This window comes from Odontesthes bonariensis, chromosome 21 (genome assembly GCF_027942865.1).
Source record: "Odontesthes bonariensis isolate fOdoBon6 chromosome 21, fOdoBon6.hap1, whole genome shotgun sequence".
NCBI classification, from domain to species: domain Eukaryota; kingdom Metazoa; phylum Chordata; class Actinopteri; order Atheriniformes; family Atherinopsidae; genus Odontesthes; species Odontesthes bonariensis.
In genome coordinates this window covers 15,344,967-15,368,165 of record NC_134526.1, presented here as the reverse complement: position 1 = coordinate 15,368,165, position 23,199 = coordinate 15,344,967, and the positions used below count along the sequence as shown (strand labels likewise).

Genomic DNA, 23,199 nt, shown 5'->3' with positions numbered 1-23,199 from the left:
AACAGAAGCTCTGCAGGTAAGCGCAGTGCAACCCGACACAAATATTAGGAAGAAGAGGCTTTTGGTTGTGTGTAATTCAGTGACACGCGGCTAAAAGTACACATTGGAGGTGACACTGTTCTTCAGAGCTATCGCCTTACTGTACCTTGTTGGGACTGGCTGACATTGAAATAGGCTCCCAGCTGCCAACGGGTAGTTTGTCACTGGCGTTTGGAAGTATTTGATAGCTCTCTTAGCGTGAAGATAACTCTGAAAATGAAGCAACCATATGTGCCCTGCACCACGACTCTTAGAGTATCTAACATGTCAATGAACAGATCAGGTGTGTGTACACATAAGATGATAAACTATTTATAAACTATATACATGTAGTTTTTTTTGTATTTGCTAGAATTTTTTTATTGATATCACTTTATCAAACTATCAATAAACAGGGAAGGTAATCAATCTGCTAATTTCTCTACATAGTAATCTGCATACAGCCTGGCACTTAAAAAAAAAAAACTCTAAAATTTACTAATTTGGAAATAGTTCTTCAAATTAAGTGCAACCAACTTATCGGTGCAGTTAGAAGTTAAGCCTGTAATTGATTTTGTTCTAAACGGATCGTGCAGATAGGAATTAAGATATCGCGAACTGAAAAGAGGCTGGAATTTCTCTCCTGAGCTCTCAGCCAAGCTGCAAGGTGAGTTGTTTGTTGCTCTTGAGTCAGCGCAGGAGTGCGCCCAACTGCGTGCGCCTCGGCTCGCCCCTCCCATCCCTCGGCTTCAACTCTCCTCTGTGCTCACCAATAAAGCGCTTTTTGTCCAGGGAGTCGGCACTTGAGCGCATTCCTTGACGTGGAGGCTGGTGTACCTCTCCAAGGATTTGATGAAGATCGTTCGTATGAGTTTAATAATACGTCCACTGAAAACATTTTTTGAAGAAAGAGCGCACACGGAAAACTACGCGGATTGGAGTTAACATCGGTGAGGTGATCTGCTGGATAAACGACACAAGCGCTACTGCGCTCCCAATTTATCTGAAGTTACGGGTAAGAGTTTCCTTCTTTTAGGGTCATAACATAAGAAAAGACACAACTGGATACTTCCCGATCTTTAAAGATTTAGACTGGGGAGCGAAAAACACTGAACACATGAACAAGGGGGTGCTGACGGGATTGGGATTAGGTATAATTTGACGAACATCTTCATCGATTAAGTAAATGATCTGATCGGAAATCAGGTTTGTCAGTTCAGTTTTCCGTTTGAGACGTCGGTCACCGCCAGTCTTTAATGTTTTTGTGCCCCTTAGGAATACCTCCTAATTAAAACACATCAACAGAATCTAAAAGAGACACTCCCCATCTATTTTGCCTAGAAGATCGTTCTTTTGCATAGTGTGCAACTTGTTTATTTATTCCTGTTTTTTCTTGAAATGCCCTGTGACGCGTAAAGTTGCATGGATGCCCTGCCGCTGTGTTGTTAGATGCAACGAGTTAATTGGGGATGTGGGTACCACAATGTTTCAGGTCCACAAATACTGACAGTAAAACCGTGTTCCTCTCTATTCGGGAAATGCGTAAAAAAAAACGCAAGCGTGCGCGCAGTGCAAATGGACCCGCCGAGGCGGTAATGAGGTGGGCTGGTGTTGGACCGCAGGACGCCGTGCAGCATGCAGGGACCGAGCCGAGTGTCTAGACCGCACCGAGCCGTGCTCACCGCAGCGGACAGCTGTTTTTGGAACTACACAAAGTTCAACAGAACACGAAATGACCTCAAGGAGCAGGATAGTCAACAAAGGTGAAATGAAGTTTTAGTTGACCATTTAAGGACTGTTATGGTCCAGGAAAGCAAAAATTAACTAAGAAATGTTTAAAAAAGTTCCAAGACCAAACAGGATGATCAGTGAAGCCCGATTTAAAAACTACCGAATAGTACACAGCCCAAATTCATGCATGACTTACAAGGAAATGAAATTCTTCCAGACAAGTTTCAGGCTAAAGCATGATCTGTGCCACACTGCAATTTTAAAGACATCCATCAAGCACGGCTACTATTATGGGAAATAAAGGATGGCTGTATTTTATAACTGGAAACATATACAGGTCCCATAGCTGGTAAACACAAACATCTTAGTCATTTGACTTTCAGCTGAAGGCGATTCAGATGCAGATGAATGGAAGAGGCTCTTGGATGTGAGGAAAGATAAACAGAGAAATTAGACAAACGTCAGTTTCTTGCAGCAAGTGTTCAGCAGAGCAGTGAGCCATAAGGTCAAATTCCTTAAAGATTAAATCTCTGAGTGACCTACTCCAGCTCTAAACTAACGTCCAATAAAGTGACGTGATTCAACATGTTTAGTGCAATCTCTCTTCCAAAAAGTAAAGGTACAAGTAAAGTGTCATAGTATTTCCTTATTCCTGTTACGTTTCCAAATAATTTGCCAGTAAAAAATCCCAAACCGAACACACCGGTTCTTTGTGGAAAAATTGCTTCAGTGTTAAAGCCAAATTAATCAAATGTGAGATAGAATGATTTTCTTTTTCTTATAGCGATGTCAAATGAGATGCTTCATTCATGTAAGAACAGTCTTCTGAAAGCAATCAGTAGCCACATTAGCATCTTTTTCCCCTTTTTTTCCACGGCCCCCACAGACACAGCAAACCGCCTACGCTTTCCTGGGGGCAAACAAGCAGACTAAACTACTCCAATAGCCCCCCTATTAACCCATCACCAGTGCAATGCTTGTTTCACCGCCTTGTGCTTCCTCACAAACTGTCATTATGCTATATAAGAAGCTGTCGTTGACAGTATGTAATCGTTGCAATCTGTTTACATTAGGCTACCAGACACAGCGGAGTAGCCACAGGAGGCCAATTCCTCACTAATGTGGAGAACTTTAAGCTACAGATGGTAGCACAGCAGCACAGGAGTGCTGGTGCGCACAGCTTGATGTTGTAAAGATGCTATTAAGAATCTGTTAAGATGTAGAGACTTTCGTCTTCGGAGTTTCACTCTATATGGCGGACAGTTATGCTACTAAAGGCACTTGCTGACACTCACGTCTCACAGCGGAGACTAAATGAAAAATGAGGGGACAAAAAAATGGGGGGAAGTAAAGTTCCATCTGCATCTCCTCACCTCTGATGTACAGTTATAATCTCAGCTTGTCAAAATATTTGCTGCATAACACATGGTGGGACTAAAGTAAAGAAATGTGAGGTTGTGCGTGCTGGAGTGAACATCAAGAGAGACACACAATGAACAATGAATGGATTTTTTTTTCTTTTTTGCCTTTAATTGTCTGTGTGTGGCCTAGAAGCAACACCAAGGAGAAGAAGCTCTCTGCCATAGAACCTGATTTAAATAACGAAGCTCAGGCTTGCTGTCACACAACTGAAACGATGTTGAAACCGCACCACGCATCCAGGACATGTTAGCAACATTGTGTCAACATGCACTTTTATCTATTATTCTTTTTACAAAATCAAGGCTGGCATTTCGATATCTGTGCCAAAGAGCTTGGGAGGAAAAGAGCACTGATGTCTAAATCTGTTGCAGTCCACGATTGACAGATGTGGTATTTCATTTGTTGCTTTTAAACATGACTGAAAGAATCGTTGGACATCTTACCACAGCTTTGTGGCAATTGTAAATTTCTTATTTTTTACAACAACACAGGTCTATGAAACGCTTCCTCCTCCCTCTCAAACCTGTCAGAGAGCTCAGTTTTACGCCAATTAGGGGGAGTCCCTGAAGCGTCCTACCCTCTACATCAGAGGGATTAGAGGGTTAAAAGTCAGGTGCTAAGGCAAAGAGGCCTGGGGAATGAGGAGAGGAGCGATATGGGAAGGTGGAGGCAGGAGAGGACAACAAGAGGGGGGCACTTTCACAGCAGGCAGGAGAAGGAAGTTGATAGGGCAGAAAGTTGGAATAAGTGTGTCATGTGTGCATGTGATTGTTTTTTCTCGAGGCCACGTGAAAGTGAGGTCTCAATACAGTTAGAAAAGACCACATTCAAGAAGTAAAAATCTATCTTATGTCATAATTTAAAGCTTCAGTTTGCCTCATTCGACCCCCCCACACCCCGAAACTGCTGCATAGCGGGGGACGTTGTTGTCTATGGTTGACAACCAAAAGCCCGAGCTGCTCCTTATAAGAGGCTTGTTGAATAAAACCCCCAGCTTCAAAGGCCTCAGCCTCAAACATCAATGCTGAACCAGCGGTATGTGAAGGCAAACCCTAGCCCGTACGCCTGCCAAGCTAAATTGAAGAAGAGCTTGCCGATGCAGCCAAATGATGCGTTCAGAAAAACCACTTCAAAACTTGCATATATATACACACACATGCGAAGGGATGTGAGGGCTTTGGAGTGGCCCAGCTTGAGCCCAAACCCCAAATAACTGCCGTTCTCCATGTCCACATCCTTATAGAGACATACACGCTGTATTCAGATTTTAACTGCCTATCACTTCACTGTCAAGCTTTACATTTTATTCAAACCATTATGTATTTATTTACCCTCTAAGTCTAGATGGAAAATCTGCAAGGAGCCAAAAAAAATCCCCCAAAATTCCAGTGAAGTAGTGAGGGACAGAGGAAGGATAAGAAGGATGCTCATCCCAGAAAGCCACCACAAATTGCTGCATTTCAGTGGGCCAGTAAAAAAAAGAGAAACGACTCTTAATCTAAGGTTGTAATTACTTCTGGCCAGCACTGTAATTAGGAGATGAGCCTGGAATCAGATCTTACTGGGCATGAGCAAAACCAAGGGTGCGCACACACATGCCTATATCATTTGACCAAAACCAAAAGTGGAAAAGACAACTTTCCCTCTGAGTCAGCCATTAATAACCATTGGAAATAACATTGATGGGGATTTTATTGTTCATGATATGATGTGTAAGACGGCACATTGTCCAAGCGTGTGTGTATATCTAAGAGTTGGTGCGTGTCTTCACAATCAGGACGCCACGTGTCCCAGACCTTCAATGTCATTCTCACACACTTTCATGTGGGCACGTCGTACATACAAGCCAACACGTACGCACAGGGCGGCTCTCTTTCATTGCATTGGTCAGCCTTTTTGTACTCACTTTTTCTAAGGTCTATTTCAGTCACAGCTGGGGTGACACAGATAATGCTGTTATCTGGTTCTGCCCTTCGAGTTAGAGAGCCAGAGGCAGCCTGAGAGCACAAATCTGTGCGCGCATATCTGAATGCCACCACACATCAGCCCGAATCTTAATCACTCAACACTGCAATCATCAGGCAAGCAGATGTGACAGTGCCACAAGTCATGGCTTGTCACTAGAATTCAAGCAACAAGAAACCTAACAACATCAGACATCTAAAGCAAAACAAAAAGCGATCACAAATTTCTTTATCAAGTTTAGCTTGGATTGATGCTTTGAGCTTGTATTTTGGCAAAATACATTGGACTATAAACTGTTAGTTTTAGGGGGTTGCCATAACAAATCGCTGGAGCATTTATGTCAGACTGCTCAGATGTCCCCTGCTTACAGAGAGACCGAGCCGCATGGGGAAGGAGAAAGGGAGTGACACAGAGAGAGGGAGAGAGAGACGATGGAACAAATGGAGAAAGAATAAAAATGAGATTGGACAAAAAGGATGGAATATATGAGTGATTGAGAAAAGGGGAAAAAAAGCAACTGACTGATAAAAAAAAAAAACCTCCTTCCGAGATATTCGAGGATACAAAAGAAAGCCAATAATTCTGGAAAGAGGAAAGTAAGACGTAGCAGCAGGTTAAAAGAAACTACCTTTGTTTTTATAGTGCCGATTATGCTTGAATTAAAGACCAAATGTCTCACAGACAATGTGAAGGTGGCAACAAACCAAGACCAGTACAGTGTTGTCAACAGTTTTGTGCTAAAGTCGTTCAAGAAGCTTTGTGGTAAAGATGATGTGCATCTATTTTGAGTGTTGAGCTCCACTTTGAAAGCTAAATATTTACACTTCAGTCAAGGGATTGTCTGTGAGGCAGTGACCTCGAGAAACTGACCACAGCAGGGTCAGCATACGAGTCCTCAAATTTAGCAGCTACTACACAAGAGGGCCACTCACCCACTGGCAAGCATGCATCGTTGCATTTACCTGTGCAGATCGTGAATTGTATGCAAATAAGCACATCCAAAAGACTAAAGCTTTTGTGCAGTTGTATAACCATGGCAACAGACAAATAAAGGAGCAAAGGGTTGAACTCAGGTTGGCGAGCTAAAAGGAGTTTGGTGCTCCGACATGTTATTTTCAGATGTAAACACTCCGGATGAAAGCAATTTAAATGCAAAGTGAGGAGAGGCTTCAGGTGTAACAGCATAGCATGCGGTTTGAAAGTCAATTTGTTTTTCACGCCTACAAAGTGCATGACTCAGAGCTCAGGTATATGATATATGGCTTAAATCTGCTTATTATAGACAGAGAGGAAGAGCGAGTCCAGTGAATTCAGCATGAAGACTCATGAAAAGTCTATGTTCTCTATGTTTGTACGGTACAAACAGAAGAGAGAAAAAACAAGAAAAAAAGCTCATTATCTCTGAAGAAGTTCTACGATCACACATTAAATCAATGAAATAAAAATTAGAAAAATCTGCTACTAGAAAGAAATGCAGAGCTGGTCTTGGCCAAACTTCTCCCGCTAATAAAACATCCATCAAGTGGCCACTTTGTGTTTGGTTTTTCCCAAAACCAACTCCTGTTTATGATGCCATAACCACGCTTAAAAACAACATTTTACATTAGTCAATGCTGCATTTATAGAAAGCAGCAAGATCATGAATGCGCTTACAGAAGGTTGTGTGGTTGTGGATATTGACACGCTACTCATTAAAAACAAAAAAAAAATGATGACCAGTTTGTGCCAGGCTGCCAGGCCAATATCATATAAATTGAAATAATGGTATTGGCTGAAGGAAAGTGAGTTCATGTGGTATAGTAGAACAAACAGGATTGAAACACTAAATGAGGAAAAACACAGACATGAATGTTCTCTTTTCAGAGAAAGAACTCTATTATACGCCTCAATACTTTTAATCTGTGCAGAAATATCAATAAAACCATCTCATGTGGTTCATTTTGACAGATTATTCACACTCAGAGGGGTAAAACTAAATTAATATTTCACGTCACGGCAGAAACTGTGCTATAAAAACAATACAACATACTGTATGTGGGCACATTGTTTGAGTCAACGCTCTAGACGTACACACATTCAGGCCATGACTGATGTGCTGATAGCACAAGACAAGGAGCTGACAGAGTGGAGAGCTGTTGGCCTGCATTCTTTCTCTTGTGCTCTGTCATTCTCTTGTGTTGCCAAACAGCCCGCCGGTGCTCAGCATGCTCCTGTACTCAGCTGGAATCTAACCAATTAACAGGAAAGAAAAAAAAACAAAAACCTTCCTGTTTTGCTTGTGTGCCATTAACAGTGCGTGACGGTGTGGCTGGATTCCAACTAAGTAAGGAGAAGGGCAAATTAAACACATGTTGCAACATATTTTAGTAATAGGTGCAACTGCTGTGCTTCCTCTAGGCAAACCTGAACACCTGAAGAGGGGTCAGAAGAGTAGAGCGGTGGTAGAGCAGGACGCACCTCCGTTGGGTGAGTGGAACAAACTGAATTTTGCAAGTTTACTACTAATCTGTTAATATGAGTAAGATGTGGCCAGTTACCACAATAAAACATATGGTTGACATCAGGAAAGCTGTATTTTAATCTTTAATCTTAGTCTTTTGGGTATGACAGCCTGCATTAGAAATATCACATTTCTGTTGTGGCAATATAATTCACTGAAGAGTTGCATCCAGAATCCTAAACCAGCCATGTCTGGCAGTCTTAACTATGTTAACTGTAACTTTGTCAATATAGTCCTCTCAAACAACACTGGGTTTGTTAAAAAATACTGGCAGGAAAACAAGAATGGTTCTCTTAACACACACACACACACACACACACACACACACACACACACACACACGGATGGCAGAATGACTTTTTGACCAATCATGATCAAAAGGACAGAAAATAATCCACACAATATGGAGTCCCTTTAAGAATATCAAAAGTTACTTCTATAGTTCAATTGTTTGTTTAGTTTTTAGGAGACTGAGCATATCCTTAGACGTGTTGTTTGAAGAGGAAAAGATATGCGGCAGTCCATGTTTGGTGGTTTTTTGGCTGTCACTGCTTGACTGATCCTCTGTTCAACACACCTCTCCTGACCTCTCGGCCTCCAACCTGCCTCTGTGCTATGCAAGTTGTCAGTGAACTGTGACTGGGACTGTGCGGACTTGTAAAGACACAGTCACTAGTCTTGCTAATTGCCCCAGTCCTCCACCACCTCTCCATGTGTCCCAATCCTATCCTCCACAGGGAAAACACAAAAGAAGACAAGAGTGGTGAAGTTATCCTGCTATTGATTTTGGCCATAATTCGTGCCCACATTCCTCCGCTTTTGTGCATGGTGTATCTGCTCGTTGTAAATTATTTGCCATGCAGCCAATGCTTCAACGTCAGCACTGGCTCAGTTTTGGCCTTTAAGTGTTTAACATCAAAGCTTGAATTGCAGCACTGTTCGAAACCCTGTGCACCTTCTTCCAGACGACTGACTGCACAGCTTTACACATGTCTACGCTGCCATGTATGCATCTGAATTTCAAGTTAAAATATGACGAGGCTCTGATTCCATTTAGAAAGTCTTGCTGTGAGCTGTATGCGTTTACCATTAATGCAACCCGCAGCTCAGTAGTGAAAAACAATATCGATATGACCTCAACCACTGAGTGGATTTCTTATTAACATCCCCAAAACCACAGTGTTGGTGTTAGTTAATAATGTTGATATTTCTGACTAAAACAAACATGTTAGAGCAAACAAGGGTGTTCCAAGACATTTCTATACTGCGACTCTACCACACGCTTACACAAACTCACTGACGTTTGAATATTAAGCCAGAGCACACATTTTTGAGCAAACACACAGGTGTACACACTTTGTGTGTTACAACTCAGGAATCTGCTTCATTCACCTTGAGGACATATATGAACGGATGTGTCGATGTGAGCAAACAAACTGGTCCTTATGTAGACAAATTACTGTTCACCGCCAAACAAAGCATCATTCACTTCTTCTGCCTGAACGTGTGTGACACACATATTGTACACAGAAACCGATCTGGGCCTTAAACTATTCAAGGAGACCCCGTCTCTCTTTATTAAATCACAGCAGGGGTTTGTGCATGTTCAAAGCGCTAATCATGTATACTTTACATCACTCTTAGTTCATCTGCTAAACCTCTGTGTTGTGCTTTTAGATATTTGAATGTTATGATTTCTATATAGACTGTTAGCTGGAGTTGTAGTCAGCAGATGTAAGCCGTGGATTGTTTGTACTGGCACCCTAAAGGGAGAAGTAGGCTCACATGTTTATTCGTCCACTTCTATCACTACCCTTTTCTTGTTTGGACCAAATATGAGGAATCTTTAGGCAGTGCAGACCAGCTGCAGGCAAACTGTAAAAGGTCTAATTTGGATGTCTTAATAGACTGTTGCTGACTGTGGTCTTTACACTCCCTAAGATACCTGATTCGGTCAGAGGCTGGTACAGACAGAAAAGGCAGATGAATGTGGTTATGTTATTCATGGTCATTTATCTGTGAAGTTGTCAGATTCAATTCAAAGTGGATATTCTGAATTCATTAATTAGATGCAATCCACTGCATGTAAGACGTGATTGGATATTATTTTTCATACATTATTTGGTTAAATTATGTGGAGGTTAAATGTGAATGACAAAATTGATAAAAAAAGAAGTATCTAAGAAGCCCATCTGAATAGCGTAACAAAGACATTTTAGTAAACGAAACAACGGTCTTGGTTCAGAAGGTGATCACAGGGTACCTGAGGCCATGGAGGAGAGGTATGTCAGCATTGGGGGCGGGGGGGGAAACTACACCGCCTGACTGCTGGCTTGCCAGCCAACCTCCCCCAGTGCTGGCCAAGTACCAACACAGCCAGTTTCACAATAAATTCCTTTGTGACATTGTAATCACCACTAGTGATCTCCAGTTCATATTTATCTTGTGCGTGTGACACATGTCTGAGTTTGTTGTTTTTTTTCTTTTAAGGGAAAAGGCTGCAGGGCAGAGGGACAAGAAAAAATCTCAAACGGTAACTTATCAGAAAAGAGGGGGTATGGGGTTGAGGGCCTGAAAAACAGGTACAAGGACTGCCTTTACACAAAGGTTTTGCTACTGAAACAGAAGAATGTTCAACTTGTGCCATATTTAATAAGTGCACAACATTATTTACTTAATGTCGCTGAAATAAAAAAAGTCATGAAAACAGCAAATATTTCTTGTCTTGCTTTAACATTTCAGAGGGATAGGAAAAGTGTAAGACTGCCGAAGAGTAGCACTGAAACCACTGATGCGGGAGCCCTGACCATAAATATCTGGACAAAAAAAAAAAAACTGACTTGTGCCAATCAAGTGCGAGGCTACATTTGTCTTTTTCAAGTCTACACGTGTCGAATGCCAAATTGCATTTATTAGAGTTAACAGGAAGATTTTTCCCAGTCAGCAATAGAATTACCCCACGTTCCTCATTACCACCGTCATAGCCTTAAGCTTTCTTAAAGGAGAACTCCGGTATTTTCAACATTAAGCCTCTTTTCTGAGTTGTCTGCAATGTTTTAGAACCCCCCTCACCGCTTTTTTGATGTTTACTGCTGTCTCCGGTATTTGCCTAATTTTGATTCATCTCCACCTGCTTCAGAATGGCAAGTCATATGCATGTCTTAAAAGGTCCGTAAAAGCACCATAAACGGCCGTTTTCAAAATCATCAACTCACCGGAGTGGTTACTGGTGTGCACTGGTAATCCATATCAAATTTCGTTGCGAAAAGGTGCTTCTGTCGTGTTTTATTTGGCAGCTCGTTCATGCTCGAACTATTTTCTTAGCGGTGGCGGAGTAATATCAACGAACATCCAGAACAAAATGTCAAATAAAACACGACAGAAGCAACTTTTCGCCACGAAATTTGATATGGATTACCAGTGCACACCAGTAACCACTCCGGTGAGTTGATTATTTTGAAAACGGACGTTTATGGTGCTTTTACGGACCTTTTAAGACATGCACATGACTTGCCATTCTGAAGCAGGTTGAGATGAATCAAAATTAGGCAAATACCGGAGACAGCAGTAAACATCAAAAAAGCGGTGAGGGGGGTTCTAAAACATTGCAGACGACTCAGAAAAGAGGCTTAATGTTGAAAATACCGGAGTTCCCCTTTAAACCTAACGAACACTTTAAGTGAGGCCTTGCAGGGTTGTTCTGGCAGGTGAAGGAGACATGCCTTCATTGGATTCCAGTCGTGCTTTTGTCATGAACAAACCTGAGTGAAAGACGAGAGGTGAGCAGTGAAGCAAAGGAAGGACAGGGTACAAAATGGCAAAGAGGAGGATCTTGGAAAAAAATTGTATGCCACCTAATAGCTGTGTAATTTGCTCATGTAGAACCACAACTTCTTGAAATCCAAAGATAGTCCCATATGGTAACAACAGCATGCTGAAAAAACAAGTGTAAATATGATCCAGACATAAAGACGGATGAGCAAACAGGCAGATGAATAAGGCTTTCCTCGGTGAGTATGACACTATTTGTCCAACAAGGATAGTCAGCCTGATAGTCAATCGGTCCAACTCGCACTCAGCCTGCTTGTCGCCTCAATCGCACACCCTCCTTTTAATTTTGAACCCTTACACAGCACAATAGCTTCAAAGAACAAACGTAAAAACAGTGTCAACACCCATCTGTCCACAGAGTATGATCTACAAGTCTGAGTATTTTAATAAAAATGAGAAAACTAGCGATAGTTTTATCTGATTTGAAATCAGTCATATTACTAATGCGATTATGGCTTACTTTCTACGATATTCTGGGGTAGTTTTTGATTATATAAGAACACTTTGGATGATTCCTGTTCTGCTGGTCAAAAAACAAAGAAATCATGACAGTGGAGGATTTGTCCACTGCAGAGCAGACGGAAATACGAAGGTAAAGATTATGAAAGAAGTACATTCTGTGCCACATGGGAAAAAGATCATGGTGGCCACAAGACACAAGACAACCCAGCATTGTAATCATGTCAAAGCTGGAATGAGTGTCACTAAGGAAGACAGAGTGTTGGCGTGTGCACATTACTGTAGGCTTGCGCCTAACTAATAAAACTGGTCTATCTAGCCACTTTAAACCCCAAACACACACGCACACGCACAAGCACACAGCACAAACAAAATCCTGCCCCGGTGCCAGTTTAGAAGTTTAACGACAGTTAAAGGTGTCTTTTTGAACCGCCCTGTGTTGCTGCAGACCTGTTTGCATTAGGTGTTTGTACCAGTACAAAAGAGCTTTGGAAACGCAGTCAGAAAGTACAATAAAGTTTTGATTCTGGCTGGAGGCATGAACAGGAAATGAAGGCGCAAGCCAACACCTGGAGAGAGTCCAGATTTTTGACTCGAGGACGTTATATTTACCGTTTCCTGGTGATGTAGCGCTTTGGCCTGAACAGTCTGTGACCTCTGCAATGTTGTGGTTTTGCTGTTGTGTCTGACTGAAAAGGAGCAGTAAGAGACACAAGAATGACAAAAGCTGTGGGTGTAAACACCACTTTGAGAAAACAGTTCAAAGCCCAGGTTGTCAGTGGTGCACTGGAATCCTTTGTGTCTGTGTAATGTGAGTGTCCTGCGGTGAAGATCCCAGGCAGATGTGCGCATCCAAGAAAGAAACGTGACTGTGGGTTTCTGTCCCCAAAGGGTCACAGGGCAGGGTGCGCTGACGAAAGACTTGTGTCAGTGCAGAGACAAAACAAGTAGACACTGTGTTAACTTAGACAAAAAGAAAAGGAGAGACGAAGAGAGTCAGTCTCTGCCAGAGCATGCTGTGTCTCCAATTGGTGCCTTTATAGAAACAAAGTCAGCTCTAGCATCTACTGAACCATCTGTCATATCCTTTAGTAATAAAGCAAAAGGAAATGGCCCACATTTCTTATTGGAACTCGTAGCGCCTGAACTCTGTGCTCTAGACCTCAGCGGAGGCAGAAACAGACAACACACATGCTGTTGCAGAGACCCAGCTCTGGTCTGGTTTGGCTGCCCGGCCGCCCACCTCTGTCAGTTTCCTCTCCTCTCCCACTTTCTCTGTCTATTTGGCGCAGGTCGCATCATTTACTCAGACACACTCCAGAGGTTTTAGGTTTCACGTTGTCTTAAAGTAGCGTAGAAGGCACCTGTTGTGGAGACGAGGACTCAGGTGTACATGTATGTAACTGGAGCAGGGTGTGTACCCATGTCAAACAGGACCTTTTATCTGTGTGCTGTCTGGGACAGAACGGAGGACCCAGAATACAGAGTAGAAGTGGAAACATTAACCTGAGCCTGACCTCTGACTTCAAGGAGGTGCTCCATGCATTGCTTGCTCATGGGCTTTGTTGTCCTTTGGACTGATGCTATCTGACCAGATGAATGACTATTTGGCTTTAGGGTCTCTTTTGTGACTCTAATGTGTATATTTTTCTATACATTTTTAAGCAGCTATAAATCTATTAAAACATAATTACTTACTTGTATCACAAAATCAAAAGCCGAGCTGCCCCATAGCTCTTCTACAGGGCAGCAAATACTCAGTTTTTGTAAGTTTTATTGTTCACCTTCCCTCCCATTCACCCATGGATTGTATATTATTTTCTCTTTCATGTCCTCCAGCTGCAGGCTCTAATGGTATTGCTTCACGCTGTCCTTATAAGCAGTCGAGATCCAAACCCTAAATCCTGAAATGAAAAGGGTTGCCTCTAACACCAATAACAACCCACTTTACAGCTAATAGCGATACACATTAAAAAAAAGCAAACAAAAAGTGCAGAAAAACATGGCAACTCACGGTTCGTTAAAGCATTTCCAGAATGTCTTTCTGCTCTGATATAAGTCTGATTTCATAACCGCAGTGTCATATGAAAAAAATGCACAGTGGATGTGGCTATTAGGCGTTTTCTTTCTTGTGGTCACATTTAAATCAGTTGGAAGCTTCTTTTGTGCAGCACATTGTTGAACTACTAAAGCCCCGAATCCCCCTACATACCACTACAAAACACAGCAATGATATATTGGCTTAAATAAGAGTATTGTCAGTGACAGACATAATAAAACTATCATTATTTCTGTATATCAAATCTCCTTTAAGCTCGATCTTTTTTTTTTCTGCCTGCTTCATTGACCTTAATGTTAGAACTTCACCACTGAAACATTAAGAAATAGTATCTCCATTTGGTTTTTATGACAAGGTTGCCTTAAGCCGTGCATTTATCTTTTAGAAAACTGACCCATTGTTTGTCATCTTAGAAATTGTACCCTTATTTACACTGACAGCACAAAATTACAAAATAAAACAGTCAAGAGATTTAGTTTGATCAGATTTTATTTCAGTATGAATAAATATAACTTTTAAATTTGGGAAAGAATGCATTTTAGACCCTAAGAGGACAATCTGTTTTCCACTAATGCTGAATATCCCATCCTTGCACAAGGCAACACTCAAGTTTCATTCCTCTCACGCTTCAATCACGTTGCGGTAGCTCATCTAATATAGTAGAACTCGTACAACCAGCAACAAAACACCACATTAGAGACAGATTAGCTCATGTCATAAAAAAAAAAAAAAAACATGTAAAAAATGTACTGCATTACATGCATACCAGTAAGTCTTACATTAACATAGCTAACATTTCCATATGCATATTTGTGGCACATGTGTCTGCTGTCTGCACAAACTCTTCCTGTTCTCTCCTGTGCTACTTCGAATGCAATCTTTTCATCCTGGGATGATTTTGTCTCTCCTGTAACTTGACCTATTTGTCATCCGAAAGAATAACGATATTAGATTGTAGACAACAAGGTCCAACTGGTGGCACGGACATTGCTGATGGTGGAAAGGGATGGGATGAGCCTCCAGACCAAACTGCAGATCATAGCCTAATATACATATCACAAGGATTGTTCTTTTTGAAGATAAGGAAAGGGATCTCTTTAATGGGGGTGTATTGTCTCTGTAGTGTGCAGCTTTATCCCTTGTCGTCACTTGGAATAGAGCACCCATTTTGTGTCTGCTCCATTTGTGGCCAACTTGTCCACACACTGTCATTTTCACTCAGAGTTGGACTTCAACTCTGAAGACAAGAAGTCCTGACACCCAGGCTGCTGGGATTTCATTTCTGAAGCCCACTTCCCTCTGCCGAAGCCAGGCCTTATTTGCCCCTGCCCTAACCCGTCCCTGCTGACAGAAACCTGCTCTTATCTGCGCTGTTCTCCAGCTTGTGTTGTTTTTTTCGTACTCATCTGGAGAAAGAAAAAAGCGGGATAAGAAGTGAGCTGGGACCGAAGGGATTTGTGTTTTTTTTCCCTTATGCCTCCTCTTATTACCTCTTTTTCTTGTCAAAGCACTGACCGTGTTTTTTTGTTTTAACCTTGTGTTGCTCAAAGATTCAGAGTCATTATGGTCTCTCCTTTGTAATATTTTCTCACATTTATAGTCCTTGTTCTGCATACACCGTCAACCAACACATTTTATTCTATTACAACCAACAAACCAAGACTCACACATCTGTACACTAATACTTGTCCCATTCATACTATATTTTGACTGTTTAACCCCCTACCCCTCAAAAAAGCTCCTGAAATGCCAATGAGGGAGCCAAGCTCACTTTTTCAAACTCAGCTGTTGCCGGTCTCAGGAATGTCTCAAGTGCACAGGGGAGAGAAAAGGAAATTACAACTCAAGTAAGGAGGAGGAGGGCAAGACGGGAGGGGGCATTCTTCTTTGTACAGGATTTCAAGGCTTGTCTTTCTACCATCTCTCTCTGCTCTGCACCTCCTCTCACAGCAGTCAGTCAACACTGCGGTACAACTTGGATTCATACAACAGTGATCCCACAGCTGTGTCTTATCTTACCCACTGATCCGCACAAGTCACTTGCATCTTAAGAAAAAGAAAACAGTAGAATATAACCTCTCAAGTTCCAGTTTATCTGTGATCTGGCAGTATTCTCTGGCTGAATCCCAGCCCATCCACCTCCACCAGAGTTTCTCCTCTGCTGGGTTATCAGATGTGCCTGGCCCAGTTTGGGATGAGACACACTAAAATAAACATTCTGCCCCTGGGAGCTACGATAGAAATACCACAATGAGTTTTGAAGAAAAATATTCTGTTTTATCTGCATACTCACTCTCTTCTCACAGCTGCCTTGATGTTGTATTTTTTGGCTCTGGCCCTTATACCCATCTCTGACCCTGAGATGCTGGACCAAAGAAACATTTCATTTAAGTTCTAAAGTTTCTCTATCTCGAACAGCTTCACATAAAATCCTTACTTTACACAAAGAGTAAAGTTCATTCAGTGTTATTCAGTGTCCTGAAAAGGCACGCTGTTACTTCGAGTATCAGGTGCTGAAACTGAAACTCAGCTCCCTATACACAGTGATACAAAAACTTGAGACCATCTGCATACGTTCCAGCTGTTGTTTGATTCTCCCTATTTCCTACCCACCCCCACTTCCATAATTCCAGAGGCCTTAATTTACATCAGACTTTTTAAAATTGGTCTGCTTGTGCCTCAAGTCTTTTTTCGATTATTACATCTTTATTTACAAGATCAAATAAAATACACTAACTTTGGATTTCTCCCCAGCAACTGAGTCACTAACTAGAATCCTGTAGAATTTTCTATGTTATTGTTAACATGAACTCCCTCAGGCCCTGTGTGTTGAATATGGGTTAACTGCAGCTCTGAACCGCTGCTGCTCATTCACTTGTACCTAACAGAGAACCATTGCCATCAGACGCTGTCATTACTTTTTCAGCAAGGTTTCCCATAAACAAATACAACTCTAAGTGAGTCTGATTTTTCTTGGGGGAGTGTTTTCAATCCGTTAGCAGCTGCTGACTCTGAAAATGTGCGCTTTGTTTAGTCAAGCATTGAGATTTGAGTGGGTTAATTTCATTGACATGTAACCGGACTGAGCAACATATCTTCCTTGCTCGAAAGAGTTGGCAAGTTAAAGCAAATTATCACTTTAATTCATACACTGTAGGAAAGTAGGAAAAGAGAAAAAAAAATAAGAGATCAGGAAATGTCAAGGAGCAGAGTAATCTGAGAAAAGAAGACCACAGCTGGGGTAATGAGGTGATACTCCATCTTCCACTGTGAGTCTGATCCACAATTAATCTCTTCAAATTAGAAGATGGGTTTTCTTCTTCTTTTAAAAAAAATAAAGTGTTACATTAAACAGAGTGAAAAGAAGAGAGAAGTTATTTAATTTTTAAAAGTCGCATCAACTCTGATTCTACTGTAATACACGCTACTGAAGACATACGTGGACTTTTTATTGACGGGACAGACTTCATTTAGAGTTGGCATTGACACCTGCGTTATGAGTCACTGGAACAAACTACATCAACATTAAATTATTTTTGGAATGGTAATGAGAGCTTGAAGTGAAGTGATGAGGGCCACAACCCCAGGTGAGCAGAGCGAGAACAGAACGTTCCGTGTGTGCTCCATCTGTGTAGAACTGTAAGTTGTGCACACTTGGCTTCTTATGGAAGTATTTTGTGCAGTACAGAGACAAACAACTGCACCATTTAAGGCCCTCAAGTAAGCTCCCTCAAGTATGTATGTCGTACAACATACAGTACTTGAACGCAGAATGTCAAAATGTTGAGAAAGCAGTTTGGAAACATCAACTACTCACTCTTTTTCTCCCTAATCATTACAACACAAAAACAAAGAAACAGAAACAGAAACAAAGAAATTTAGATTAGTTTTGAGCCAATTAAGCCACAATGCCACGACTATGATTATAAGGACAAAAAGTATTTTTTACTAACTCCCAGGAGAAAGACAAGCAATGGTCAAGAGATACAAATTTCTTCTTTCCCCCAAGGACGCCTCACTTGATAGTAGAAGATGATAAACTGCTACACAGACTCTTGTCTGCAACTTGTTTCTTCGTTATCTCCCTTCATTCCTCTCTCCCTCTCCTTTCCATCATCCTTTGAAGTGTTGTGCTGACACTCCACCAGGGCATTTGTTTTTCATAAGGCTTATATTTGCTTTTATTCACAGCTCTTACCAGTATATTTCATCCATCTTATTGTAGTAGAGACTCTTGTTTGACAAGACACTGGCCACTGATCTGTGTAACAACATGGAAAATGTTTGTTGTTTATCGTACAACTGTGGAGAAAGTTCTAGGCCATCCGCTTTTCTCCAGGCTTAGAATGCCACAAATTAATCATCCACATATGCTTTATTAAGTGCAGCATAGCATACATACAGCCACCCAAAGCTTACACTGTATGATTCTATGAAACTGGACAGAGCAATGTAGGGTTAATTGTTGTTAAGAGGGTATATGTTCTGCTGTTTCACTGGCTCTTGAGAAAAAGAATACCCTACAAACACACTCTGTGTTTTCATTTCACTTTTCACATAATCTCAAACATATAAACTGTGGAATTATAAATGGAGGGAGGACAGCTACCCGTGAACCCACTACAATCAGAGTGTGTGCACTGAGGTGAACAGTCAAAATGAAATTAAAAGATGCTAGAGAGATTGTAACCTGCAAAGTGTGTTCCCCCCCTCAAGTATGAAAGAAAACTCCCTGTGAAGCCTAAGGTCACGGTTGAAGCCCTATTGTATAGGAGACCTTGTGACAAAAGCCTGCCTTTGATCACTGCCTATGCATAGATAAACCTAGGATAGTCATCTCTTTTCAGAAAAAGGAGTAAAGTACCAAAATCATTTTCATAGGTGATTTTGTTGACTGGCCCTCTCACAGTTACAGAGGCCATCAAGTTTATATATGCAGTATTCACTGTGTACTTCTGTGAAGAGCTGTTTTTAATTAAACAATTTTGTTCTCTTGTTTTAGGCTGAGCATGGAGAGTGAAAGACTTCACACCATGAAGATCTTTCTCAGTTCACTGATGCCTTTGTTGCTCCTCCTTATCTGTCCTGATGGCATCTTCTCCAGTAAGTGCCCAGATGATTGCACCTGTTCCGACGGTGGAGCCATTTTGTGTTACCAGAGACGCTCCTCTACCGTTCCCAAGGGATTAGACTCATCTACAATAAGCCTCTACCTGTTCGCCAATGGGATTGAAGGCATTTTAGCCGAGGACCTTGAAGGTCTAGATATTTTGCACATGCTAGACCTTAGTCAAAACAAACTGACCCAACTTCCAGACAGGGTGTTTGAACCTTTGACTTCCTTGAAAAACCTGGACTTGTCATCCAACCAGATAACCCACATTTCAGAGGAATGTTTCTATGGAATGCCACTGCTTGAGCGCCTTTATTTGTATAATAATCACATCAAGACCATCCACCCTGCAGCCTTTAATGGATTGGAGAATCTGCTGGAACTTAAACTGCAGGGTAACATGCTGACATCTCTGCCCACCCTCTCATTGCCTAGGCTGTTGCTGCTGGACCTTGGATATAATTTTTTACCCACTTTGGGTCCTTCAGACCTCCAGACCCCAAACCTGGAGTCGCTCATTTTGGGTGATGTGAACCTCACTAGCCTGGATAAGGAGCTCATACGTAATATGAAGAATCTTCATGACCTGGACATTTCAGGAAACCAATTGAAGTCTTTCCCATCAGTACTAAAGGAGACCCCAGATTTGGTTTATCTCAACCTGGCTAGGAACCCATTGAGTTCTTTAAAGGTTGAGGACCTGCAGAACCTTAAGGAGCTAAATGAGTTGGACATTAGCAGCATCAGTCTACAAGGCCTCCCTGAAGAGTTCTCTCAACTCTTCCCTGAACTCAGAAAGCTCACAGTGGCCGAAAATCCATTCAATTGCCTCTGCAACTTAGCATGGTTTCCAAGATGGATCAAAACCGAAATTATCTTGCTGGAGAGGACACAGGAGACTCGCTGCCATTTCCCACCTATTCATGCTGGAAAGGTATTACAAAGCCTGGAGTATAGGGATTTTGGCTGTCCAATCACAACTACAGTCACCCCAAGTACTGTAAAAACTACTACTACCACCCTCTCTGTTCCAGTCACCACCTTTCCAACTACAACTACAGTTATTCAAGACCCCAAGGCCAGCGACAACCCAGTTGACACAGAGGTTCACTTTCCCCAACCCCCTGTCCCTGCATCCCCCAGTAGCAGCAGCATCGACCAAGATGAGGAGCTGCATTTCTGTCCCCCTAACACTTGTCTGAATGGTGGTATTTGTCATCTGGACCAACATGGCCAAGTAGAGTGTACCTGTCCACATGGTACCTCTGGCATGTATTGTGAAGTGCAAAACCATTCTCCACCTTCATCACCTGAAGCTGAACCTTCCAGGGCAACTGTCAGCGCAGACCAACCAGACATCAGATGCCATCAAGCAACTGCAACCTCAATCCTGCTGGACCTCGAGCGCTACATCAAAATGCGGCCTGACATCCGTGGAATCCGCCTGACCTACAGCAATCTGTCAGGGCCAGACCGCAGACCAATTAATCTCAGCCTCCCAGTAACCTTCACAGAGTATAGACTTAGAGGTCTGAATCCCAACTCTACCTATGCTGTATGTGCTAGTCCATTAGGTGCACCTATTGGCATAGACAATGTCTGCACTGTGGGTCAAACAGCCCCTAGAAGCACAACTGACGCACCTGAAAAAATGAAAAGCCAAAAATTTCCCACATTTCTGGTGCCTGCAAGTGCTATCTTGCCACTGCTCGTACTGATTGCAATAGCAGTGGGAGTGGTATGCTACCTTCGCAGGAAGAAGGCCAAGGGCCACCTGGACCTAGAATGTGAGACCTCTCAGCTAGAGCTGGATGGCGTTAAAGCTAGCATGGACAATGGGGCATTGCCTCACAAACAGCCCAAAATTATGAACCCCGAACCTGCTGTTCAAAATGGTAGTCTGGAATATGAGGTGTTGCTACTACAAGATAACTTTACATCAAATAACAATATGTCCTTGCACAAGCCCTCTTACTTTTAACAACTGACTTTGACAACTCGGATCAAAAGGAGGGCTTTTAATTCTTCTGCTGTGTCCCTCCAAGTGAAATACAAAAAGCAGCAACTGCTGTTTGAAAGTGGAGGACACAATATCAACCAACCAGCCAGAAAAGACATACCTTTAACTCACTCCCCTTTGGCTGTCCAAGTAGACGTTAAACAAGTTAAAAACATTTGTTTGGATTTCTGCATCAAAAGGGCTTTACTCTACATGCTGTATCCTGCAACGTTCTCACTGACTTTCATCCATCTTGCTGTGATGCTGGGATAGATGACGTGTTGTCATCGGCTGAAATTTAGGGTTAAGAGACATAATTAGCAATTGCCCTCCTTTATGTGCACTCTATGTGCACTGAAGTGGGCTTGTGCTGCCTGCCTTTTCCTAACACAACAGCACAACTGAACAGTCTCAACAATCACTTTTCCTGCATGGAGCAACTCCTCAGTACCACCCCAAAGGGATCAGTGCATGCTGTGAATGAGCTTTCCAAATGAAGTTGTGCAGTGGACATAGCTAATGCTCATATTGCTTTATTTTGGATCTAAAACCTTGTTTTATATGTATGTTTCTAAAATCTGTTTCTCTGTTGTTGTTTTTTTTTAAACTGTGCAACATTGTGAATGTTAAAATCCCTCACATCCCCCCCACCCCACCTCTTATGACTTACAGACAAAACAGCAGATTAAAATCTTTGAAGATTTAAACTCATTTGGTACCACTAAAGTCAGTCAGAATCTGCCCCCAGAATCTCAGACACTCTAAGTAGATGCGAGTCTCAACTGAGTCAAGACTAAATCCCCCTCCTTCAGTTTGAAGCCCTCAGCATGCTTTGCCATCACAAAGAGAGAAGGGAAGTAGGATTACAACAAGAAACGGAGGGAATTAGCTCACTGAGCCACCCCCTAATTTAGAGTTCAGTTCACTGTGTTTCTATCATTTTAAAGTTAGTCTTATAGTAAATACTCAAATGATTACACAAAAGAAGAAGAAATCTTCAGTGGCTTTATTTATTGTTTATCTTCCCTGTAAGGGGAACTGCGTTATCCGGTAAACACAATTCAAACACTGCATATTAACTTGGCTTGGCTTAAAACAAGTAAAGCAAATAGTGGATGTGTGTTGTGTTTCTCTTGAGTAAAAATAGACTCCTTGATGACGTGCATTGGCCCGGTTTTGCTTGCTTGTACCCAACGAGATGCACAAATGAACAGCATCTACATATTGTTATGTGGTGAACAATGAGATTTGCTAAAATCCACTGGAACATTACAGAAACAGAGTGTGGAAATCCAAATCTGTGAATATGGCGCGTAGAAGGACTTGTGTGTGTGTGTCTGTGTAAGTGTACATCTCTCAACTGTGATAATGCAAATACATGTCCTGTCTTGTGCAAAGAACTGCAGACATCAAGTTACTATCAGTTACTCCCTTAATATGCCCACATGCCTAGGAGGACTTCCAGCCCCAACAATTCTGCCTTAGGGGAAACACACCAAAGACACATCTGTGCCTGTAGAGTCGCCCACAGTATTTCCAGTGCACAAGTTCCATGCCACAAAATGCCTTCAAATTAAAAGATGCAACTGGAATATTTGTTTGTAAAATGAAATACATTGAGGATTACCAAAAGTATTTTCGATGTTACTGTTATTTGTCCCTGTTTATTTTGGGAAATTGTCATTTGTCGTTTCTTTTTTTTATTTTTTATTCTGTGAACTTATTTGTATAAATGGAAAAACTGATATTATCATTAAATGAATTTCCAAAAGTAAAATAGCACCAGTTGTCTGTCTTTTACACATCCAGTACCTTTGAGAAGACCAATCATATTGGGAGATGGGGGAGGTAGGATTGTGGGGGATGTGTTTAACTTCTCTTTTAAGCCATCACTCAGCAGGGCAAGAGAAGCAATCACAGGAGGGGGAGCTCAGGAAGAAGAGGTGAAAAAAAGTGCAAAAGCAGACATACAGTAGTGTTGAAGATATGGCCATCATCTAAATCGAGGTCCATTAGTGTATCTGTGTGAGCATGTCTGTGTTTTTGAAAACTCCTGCAAGAAGCGGTTCAGTGCCAAGAATCTACATGGATATTTAAGTGTG

The 23,199-nt window shown here is 41.8% G+C and overlaps 2 protein-coding genes across 3 annotated transcripts in view; one reads left to right on the top strand and one right to left on the bottom strand.

Moving 5' to 3' along the window:
• Window positions 1-23,199, bottom strand: part of coro7 (coronin 7) — a 109,976-nt gene that overhangs the window by 29,884 nt on the left and 56,893 nt on the right. The window lies entirely within an intron of this gene.
• vasnb (vasorin b) lies at window positions 765-22,874 on the top strand. Of its 2 annotated transcripts, XM_075453922.1 has the most exons (3): window positions 765-1,033; window positions 7,534-7,602; window positions 18,988-22,874. In XM_075453922.1, the coding sequence occupies exon 3, from the start codon at window positions 18,995-18,997 to the stop codon at window positions 21,077-21,079; it is 2,085 nt and encodes a 694-aa protein (XP_075310037.1). In that variant the 5' UTR covers window positions 765-1,033; window positions 7,534-7,602; window positions 18,988-18,994; the 3' UTR covers window positions 21,080-22,874. The 2 variants fall into 2 exon arrangements, with proteins under 2 accessions (XP_075310037.1, XP_075310038.1); XM_075453923.1 differs by lacking the exon at window positions 7,534-7,602.

Bases quoted from the DNA above. Each gene is read 5' to 3' on its own strand.
- vasnb (XM_075453923.1), top strand. From the start codon at position 18,995: ATGGAGAGTGAAAGACTTCACACCATGAAGATCTTTCTCAGTTCACTG.